The sequence below is a fragment of the Echinops telfairi genome, unplaced genomic scaffold (genome assembly GCF_000313985.2).
Source record: "Echinops telfairi isolate 266 unplaced genomic scaffold, ASM31398v2 ScPeMD7_7424;HRSCAF=8462, whole genome shotgun sequence".
Lineage (NCBI taxonomy): Eukaryota > Metazoa > Chordata > Mammalia > Afrosoricida > Tenrecidae > Echinops > Echinops telfairi.
The window spans coordinates 11,573,308-11,582,982 of NW_022111324.1; the positions used below are offsets into that span (position 1 = coordinate 11,573,308).

The window sequence follows — 9,675 nt, forward strand, 5'->3', positions numbered from 1 at the left end:
TCCCTTTAGAGATTTCCTTGTTAATTATGGTAGAGAGTCTTATTGATCATCCACCTGGAGCATAAAGATCATCCATTAATATTGTAATTGATAAGCCCCTCGTACTAATTGGAAAAAAATGTTTTCTTGTGAATTGAGTGAAGGTTTACAGTTTTCCATTCAACTATGCATACAGCTTTTGCTTATATAATTGTTGCAATCCCTAAAATCACTTAGCCCATTTTCTCTCTATGTTTCTCAGTTATATTCCTCCTTCATTTTATTTTTAACAGTTTTATTAACACTTCATCCACATGACATATAATTCAATAATTCAATCATACCAAGAAGATTTATATAATCATCAATTAATTCTAGAACATTTTCTTCTTCCTTATACTCTTTATTATTCATGTAATTATGGTTTTTTTTAATTTTATATTACTGGGGGTTCTTACAGCTCTTATCACAACCCAAACATACATACGTCCATTGTACCAAACACTTTACATATGTTGTCATCATCTTTTTCAAAACATTTTCTTTCTACTTGAGCCCCTGGCATCAGCTCCTCATTTTTCCCCCTCCCTACTCCACCCTTCCAGCCCCTTGATAATTTATAAACTATTCTTTTTTTTTTTTCATGGCCTACACCAACCACTGTCTCATTTCACCCAATTTTCTGCTCTCTGTCCCCCTGGGAGTGGGGGGGTCCATACGTCGACCATTGTGATTGGTTCCCCCTTACTTTCCTTCCCACCCTGGTTCCCTGTTACTCCCCCCACCTACCCTTACCCTCCTAGTATCAATGTTTCCCTTATTAGTCCTGAGGGGTTTATCTTCTCTGGATTCCCTGTGTTGCCAACTCTTATCTGTAGCAGTATACATGTTCTGGTCTAGCCAGATTTGTAAAATAGAATTGAGGTCATGGTAGTGGAGAGGGCAGGAAGCATTAAAGAACTAGAGGAAAGTTGTGTGTTTTGTCAGTGCTATACTGCACCCTAACTGGCTCTTCTTTTCCTTGTGGCCCTTTTGACAGGGGGTGTCCAACTGACTACTGATGGGCTCTGGGTCTCCAAAGAACTGGGGGGCAAAGAACATTTATAGAGGTCCAAATACAGGCATGTATTTATGTAAATACATTTATGTACGATGACAGGGAAATAGATTTATGTACATATATTTATTTATAAAGTATTATGGTAGCAGATTGACATTGGGCCTTGACTCAAGTACTCCCTCAATGCAAGAACAATTTGTTCCGCTGACTCAGCACTCTATGATGCTCACCTTCCTGACACGATCGCTGAAGACAAAATGGGTGCATGACACAATCGCTGAAGACAAAATGGGTGCATAAGCAAATGTGGTGTAAAAAGCTGATGGTGCTATTGGTCAAGTTTGGTTCCTTTTTTCTTTGTTGTCTTTTTTTAGTAGTTTTCTTGATATAGTATTCACAAATCATACACTCCCATAGTTAAGTCGCTTTTTAAAAGAGTTAAATATGCATCATCACTATAAGTTCTAATGCTCTCTCCCCTTGAGGCATAGACTTTCAGATGGTATATAAACTCACACTTCCCAAAATAAATAAATAACTCAGACCTCCCACTGGATCTTCCCACAAGAACTCCTTTTATTTTCTCCCCCACTCACTCATCCCTTTATTCTCTCAGCAGCTGTTGAATGAATAATGTGTTTATTTAATTCAAAATATGTTGTAACCCTGCCTTTTGCATGTTCTTTTGAAGGTTTGGAAAGAGCAATAGCCAGATTTTGCAGACCAATTACATCGACTACTTGGACGAGCTTGCCTTAGAGATTGGGGTGAAGCCAGACCCATTTTCTCTCTTATTAAAAGATCCTAAACTGGCAATTAAACTCTACTTTGGACCCTGCAACTCCTATCAGTACCGCCTGGTTGGCCCTGGGCAGTGGGAAGGAGCCAGGAGTGCCATCTTCACCCAGAACCAGAGGATATTGAAGCCTTTAAAGACTCGTTCTCTGAAGGCTTCCTCTACTTTCCCACTTTCCTTCCTATTGAAAATCCTTGGGCTCCTTGCTATTCTTGTGGGCTTTTTACTCCAACTTCAGTAGTTCCAGTCTCCCGGATACAGCTTTTGGCTGCATGGTTTATCTGTACCTCTTAATGGGAAACAAAAACTAAAAATCTACATTCCAAAGTTCAGAGTTAGGAGGGACAACCTGAGAATTAGCAGAATCTGGTATGTATATAAAATCACAAGTTTCGCCAGGAGATTTCTTTCCCATTCCACCTTTTCCTCTCTATAAAAAACAAACTAAAAATAATATATGCTGTATGAATTGTGATAAGAGTTGTACAAGCCCCTATAACATGATAAATAAATAAATAATAAAGGCCTGGGTAAATAAATAAATAATAACACAGGCCTGGATAAGTTCTGCTATATGGGAATTACATAAACACAATTATATACAATGAAAAGGAAGCATGTGGTTTAAAGTATTGGATAAATTTCATTGTCTGGTGATTAGTGAGAAGGTTGGCATTTCAAACTTCCCAGCCATGATGCAAGTGAAAATTGAGCCATCCTGTTTCCATGAAGATTTATGGCCACAGAAACCCTGCTATTCTCTCCAGTAGATTCGCTGTGAGTCAGAATCGACTCAGTGGCAGTAGATTTGCTTTTGTTATTTAATATCCTATACAATGTGCTTGATAATCTTTCTATCTGGACTCTGTTTGATAACAAAGGCCTCATGTTTGCATGATCCATTTGCTTGGGGGGGGTGGGAGGGTGTCACAAAAATACTGGAGAAAAATTGAAAAGGAACTTAGAAAATAGAAACAATGCTGAGACATATTTTTAGAACCTCATATTGAAAGCTGACCACATATCCACATTTGTTATATTTTGACAGAAATATTTCTGTAGAAGTAAACATGCCAGACTAGCTAGCTAATAAATATTTAGTGCTTATCATAGACCCCACATTGCTGTACTCATATTGCAAGTATGATTTCATTTAATTCTTGTAAAAATTTGTGATGTGGGGGCAACTATTGTACCCATTTTACAGAAGTAGAAACTGAAATTCAGAAAAGTTGACTAACATATCTAAGACCACACCATTAGTAAGTGATAGAAGTGTGATTGGATTTTGGCTTTATAAATGAAGATGATAACCTCATCCCATAATACTTACAGAAATGTCTATTATTAACAGACTATGCATTAATAGACTATTTCATGTATACTCACATATGTGTTACTTTGGGGGTTCCTTACATAGAAAACAACACTCTTACAAATATGCTTGAATAAATTGTATTGGTAATTTTTTTATTAACATGCTGCCTAGATCTAAAAAGCACTTGAAGAAATTTACAATAAAAGATGTCATTATTGTTGTTGTCATTGTTGTTGATATTTGCTGTTCAGCCACTCCAATTCATGGCAACCTTATGTGTTCATATAATACAACCAAATCATGGAACCAAACGTTGACTGGTCCTGTGTCATTTTCATGATCACTGATACATTTGAGTTTATTATTGTGTCTAGTGTGTCAATTCATCTCACTGAGTATTCCCTTGTTGATGTTGACCTTGTCTTTACTAAACATGATGTCCTTTTCCAGGAAGGGCCCTTTGCTCATGATGTATACAAAGCAAGTAAGTCAATGTCACAATATCCTCACTTCCAAGGAGGATTCTGATTGTAGTTCTCCTCAGGCTGATTTGTTCACTCTCTTGGTGATTCACGCATAGCAAATTCAATATCCTTTGCCAGCATCATAATGAGAAATACAATAAATGCTACATAGCGGCAGAGTGGCTTAGGCGTTGCGCTGCTAACCACAAGGTCAGTGGCTCAACCCACTAAAATACTAGTTAGCTCTTCTAAAGAAGAAAGATTAAGCTGTCTGCTTCTGAGAACATTTACAGTCTCAAAAATCCTAAGAAACAGTTCTATTCTGTGCTATAAGGTTGCTCTGAATCTGAATCAAGTCTAGAGTAATGGGTTTGATATTATATATTGACCTTTAAGATAATCATTGACATTTAAAATAATTTAAAAAACAAGACAACAAAGTATATCTCCCACTTCTATGGAAAACATTATATTCAGTTCTAATCTTATACCCACCTAAAGCTAAGAGCTAAACAATTTTGCAATCCTTTCATCTGATGAAAGAAAGCACACCAGTTTGTTAGGGGAGATAAATGTTTTTTTGACTTCAAGTCTAAAAACAACACAGTAAGTTCGATTGTCAATAGACATTGAGCAACATAGCAGATAATCATCTGTCCTTTTCCATGAACTGTGCTGTGGGAGATAACCCAGGCCAGGAGTCCAGGCATACCTTATTATTGACCAAGGCCTTCAAAGAGAGGGCAAAGATCAGAGATGTTGCAGATTTAGGTAGTCTCTCCTCTTAGCTCTCTAAAGCCTTTGTGAGCACTGCTCTTAATCTTGGCCGGAATTTCGCCCTAAGCGTCCTGTAACAATGTGCTCGATATCCTTGAAAATGCCAGTAGATATTTTTTCTTCAGAGTCCACTGAAATGGCAACCCTATCTCAATGCAAGGATTTTTGTTTTCATTAATCCTATAAGCAGATTCCTTTGAGAAACAGTTGCAGGTGGTGTGTATGTGTAGTTCTTAATAAAGACTAATTGCTGTGTTCATTATTAAAGATTATTTGTGAGTTATCAGTGCTCCAGTGCCCCCAGTGGTTCTGTAGGAGAAAAGACCTGACAACCTGCTCCTACACAAATTACAGCCTAGGACACCTTCTGGAGCCATTCGCCTCTCATACGCAGGGTCCTTGTATGTTGTAATCAACACAACAGAACACCACATTTTAATAATAAGCCTTTCATTAAGCCTTTCTAGGAGGGGTCAGTGAGCCTAATCCATCAGTTTTTGTAAATAAAAATATATTGGCACGAACGACTCTTAGTAAAGAATCCTGTTGGTGCAGTGGGTTAAGCATTTGGGGCTGCTAACTGCAAGGTCAGTAGTTCAAACTCACCAGCCACTCACAGGTGAAAGCTGAGGCTCTCTATTCCAGCCAAGATTTACAACATCAAGAGCCCTACAAAGCATTTCTACTCTGTCTTAGAGGGCTGCTTTGAGTCAGAACTGACTCAATGATAGTGGGGGTCCCTGTCTTAGTTCTCTAGTGCTGCTATAACTAGAATATCATAAATGGTGGCCTCAACAAAAAGACATTTATTTTTGTGGAGTTTCGGAAGCTAGCAGTCCAAATTCAGGGCACCAGCTTTCTCTGTGTGTGTCCACTCTGGATAAAGTGTGGATTTCAGGGTTCTCTGGTGATCTTCATGTGGTTTAGTGTCTGTCTTCTTCCATCCCACTTCTTTATTTAATCTCCTTGATATCTCAAAAGGGGTTGATGCAAGGCACCCCCAAAACTGATGCTATCCATTGCTATCATACAGACAACCCATTCTCAAATGATATGATAGCCACCATAATAGAGGTGAGGATTTACAATACATACTTTGGGGGCACATTGTTCAGTTCACAACGGCTCACATGCCCATTTGCTTATGTAATGAGAGCAGCTGTTTTCAAGCTTCAAAGTCAAGTAGTAAAATTGAAGAAGCAGTGTTCGGTAACTGCAACAGAGATTGGATGACCCACAAACTCTAAAATGGACCCTTTACACAACACATATTTCAGCCCCCACTTATAAGTCTGAGCCTAATTGTTCTCGCATAATTTACCTATTTTCATCAGTGAAGAAGCTAGCTGGCTGTGATCTTACTTCTACAGTACAAGGAACAATTGTGAAATAGAGTTGGATCAATTGTGGGCTGGGGACTGAGAGAAGGATCCATTAGGCCCAAAATATTATGAAATTTATATCCTTGAAAATTTTTTGAAAGAGGATGATCTCTTAAAAATTGTCCACATATTCTGGCACCCTTTTAAAAACATAAATAGCTCATTTACAGAGGACATTGCTGCTCAGATTGATTCAAGGCTTTAAAAAGACTGAATCAGTCTCTCCTGTAGAATACTCCATCCAACCTGAAACTTGAAACTATTCCAGACAGCCTATCTACAACTCAGGGGTCTTGCAAAAGTGCAGATACCCAAACACACCTTCAACAACAATCCAGACCTAACGGATCAGAATCTCTGCTAGAATCTGAAGTCTTTGTAAGCTTCCCCAGGACATTCTTGTGCACATTAAAATTTAAGAGTTATTGGTTTGGAGTTTCTCCAAAAATAAGCAGCATTCAGAGATAATGTCCACGACATTTTCCACTCCTCAGGCCCAAATTCCTCAGCCTTGGTGCTTCCTGCTACAGCCCACAATGCTTGCTCTCCTCCTGTAACAGTGATTAACTGGTTACCATCTCCCACCAGCAATCTCTCCTGGAGATTACCGGTTCCACTGACCTTTCGTTTTACCTGTTCTCCATACCATGCTTCCTTGACAGGTTCTCCCCAAAGAGTCACTTCCGTCTGTTTTAGCATTAATTCCAGCTCATGGCCACCCTGTAGGACAGGGTAGAACTGCTCCTGTGACTTTCTAAGACTGTAACTCATGAAGAGAGTAGAAAGCCCCATCTTTCTCCAACAGAGCAGCTGGTGGTTTCAAACTGTTGACTGAGGTTAGCAGCCCAACTCGTAAACAAGGTTCCTCTTGCTTTCATAGGAAGAAGGGGGGGAGAGATATTTGAAAAATAAAACACAAAGACCTATGTATAAAACAAAATTCAAACAATAATTTCAGTAATAGTAAAGGTTTATCACGTTTGTCCAGCATCTGCATTATCATGAAGATAGCACACACAGGCTCTTCCTTGGCACCAGCTTGGCATCTTGAAGCTGCTGTTGTCAGGCACCAGCCTGGGAGCCGTTTTTAAAAAGATGACTAAATTGAGCATCATTTAGGTCATGTTTACTGTAACAGCAGAAAGACTGCACTGTGTCACAGGGAAGCAGTTGACTATCAGCAAAAATGTTGGAACCCATACAGAGGGTTGGAAGAAAGGACTGGCAGTTTGCTTCTGAAAGCTCACAACCATGAAAACTCGACAGAGCCATTTATGTTAGACCGGTTGACGAGAGAAACAAATCCAGAGACACACCTATATGGATAAGCAAGAGCTTTATATCAAAGAATAAATGCACATTAAGAAAATATCCCAACTCAGTTCAGATTAAGTCCATAAGTGTGATATTAGCCCATAAGTTCAAAACTAGTTCAAAATCCTTCTTCAGACTCACAGTGTCATATGCAAAGGTGCAAAATGCAGGGAGATCACAGGCTGGTGGAGCCAATGACAGTGGAAGCATCTCAGTGCTGGCGCAGGTCTCCACGTGGCTCCTCCAGCTGCTTTTCAACAGGAGGTGAAGCAGCGAGAGAGAGGAAGTGTCCAGAATTCTCTTCATGAGAAGGTCATCCCCACAAGGAGGCACAATCAGGCTGGGACCTGATTGACAAACTAAACTCCACCCCTTCACTCATAATACCTTCAAGTTGACACAAGATTCTGTAACTACCACACTGTTCTACTCTGAAGCGAATGGGGTTACCATGAGTCAGAATTGGCTTGACAGCAATGGGTAATGTCAATGACGTGCCGAGAGGCCACCAAATCCAGCTTCTGGAAAGCACACAGGTTAGGATGCATGGCACTCTTCAGAATGGCCTGATAATAGGCATTATTCTTTGGAAGTAAAGGGTCACACCAAGTCACTGTGTCATTTTAAGGATGGAACGCACTGAGCATAAAACTCTCTGATGACCGAACAGAGGCCCAGAGAAGCTAAAGTACTGCCTGACATGGCCAGTCAGGGCTACTAAATCCCAGCAGGCACATTTCCCCCCATCTTGCCTAGATAAGCCATGTGAGAATGGGCTGCTTACTCTTGTGATAACATACTGTAATTTCATACCTAATTATATATATGTAAATATTACATATTGGGGAGAAGAATTTCAATTATTACTAGCAGAATGAGTACCATTGCTAGCGATTTACATACTCTGAATTGCTTGTCAGTAGAAAAGGAATGTATAAACACATCTGTGTAACTAAGTTCCTTCATGTTACCTAAGTAACCTAGATAAAATAGTAAAAACCATCATTTATTGATCATTTAGTATGTTCTAGATGATATAGATAATTCCATACCACTTACATGTAATCCTGACAACCCATTTTATGTATCAGAAAACTGAAGTTCAAACTTTCCCAAGTTATGTGGCTTCTAAGTGGTCCCAACTGAGTTCTACTCTCAGGATTGTCTAACTCTAAAGCCCGTGCTAAATGATGGTGTAGTCATGTTATCTCTGCATTTGTTTAGTATCTGCCTCATACCCAACATATGATCATTAGTGTTCTTGCTTCTCTATGTCCCAAAGATAACTCTCACTCAAACTTGTCAAAGACCCCAAAAATGATTTAATGGGCTTTCTGTCTCATCAGAAAGCATACCAATGTTTAAGGCCACAAACATTGTATCACTTCAAATACTTAGATATCTAAATGAGAATAGAAGTGCATTTGTTCAGGAAAATGTTCTCACGAATGCTTAGGGAAAGACGGAAAGACTTTGAATGACTGCGATTGGGCAGAATGGGGTTCTTCTGGAGAAAAGGAATAAATGTTCTCGTGGCTTGAAAGAGAAAGGAAGGAGAGAAAGATCAATGAGAAAGATCTACAAGGAAGAATAAAATCAGTGGGACAGCAGAATGCTAGGTAGGGTACAGCATGACCTTCCCCTGTGGCCCCTCAAATTTTTAGTAGAATTATTAAACATATAAAGTAGTTAGTGGACTTTTCATAGACTCTAGAAGGAGGTAAGTTGTATGCTTAAGCATGGTTTGGACCAACACATTAGTTGCACCCTCAGAGGCCAATTAAAACATAAGGAAGACTATGAAGCATTAAGTAGAAGTCCTGGGGACCACTGGGAGGGGACAGGGTTCCAAGGGACAAGGACAATCCAGTTGACACCTAATTTACAAACAAGGAGGCTTCAATAAATGCATGGGAAAAAATCATTATCTTTTCATCTTTCACAAACTTTTTGAAAGTCCTTCATACATTATATTCCAAATGAGTTATCATGTTGCTTAAGTCTTAGGAAAATGTCTTAAAAAGCCTATAGGTACAAAAGTGTACAAAATATCACTTCTACAAATCACCTACTACTATGAAACAACCCTGGATGCCCTCTGGAAGCAAGAAAGTAGAGCTCATTTAGACACTAACCACGCATCTACTGCATGTCAGGCCAGGCGCCCTGGTTACACAATGATCCGCAGTTTTAAAGCCACCAGCAGCTCTGCGGGAGAAAAGACCTAGCAATCTGCTCCCATGAACATTGTTGTAGTTCTCAGCAGGTGGCATCAAATCCCCCTGACTACTTGTGACCCTCTGTACAACCGAACAAAATGCTGCCCGGTCCTGCGCCTCTCTCACAATCATAGCCACATGGGAGCTCACGTGCTGTGGCCGCAGAGTCAAATCTCTCACTGAGGCCTTCCTCCATTTCACTAAACTACTACTCTCTCCAGAGACTGGTCCTTTCTGATCACTGTGCAGTGGAAGGACTTGACGGCACACAGCAACAGCCTATTCAGTCACTGTGCTTTCTGGAGACATCTGGAGAACCCAGGAACAATGTATGAGAATGCTTCAGCTTTTGATAGAAGAGTTCTG

General features: G+C 39.7%; 1 protein-coding gene across 1 annotated transcript in view; it reads left to right on the top strand.

Annotated features, from left to right (window-relative positions):
- Positions 1-3,373, top strand: part of FMO2 (flavin containing dimethylaniline monoxygenase 2) — a 40,261-nt gene extending 36,888 nt beyond the window's left edge. Inside the window, exon 9 of the mRNA XM_004706736.2 lies at positions 1,731-3,373. Within this exon, the coding sequence (XP_004706793.1) occupies positions 1,731-2,076 (346 nt within the window). The 3' untranslated portion in view covers positions 2,077-3,373. The remainder of the gene's footprint in view (positions 1-1,730) is intronic.
- The last annotated feature ends 6,302 nt before the right edge of the window (positions 3,374-9,675 follow it).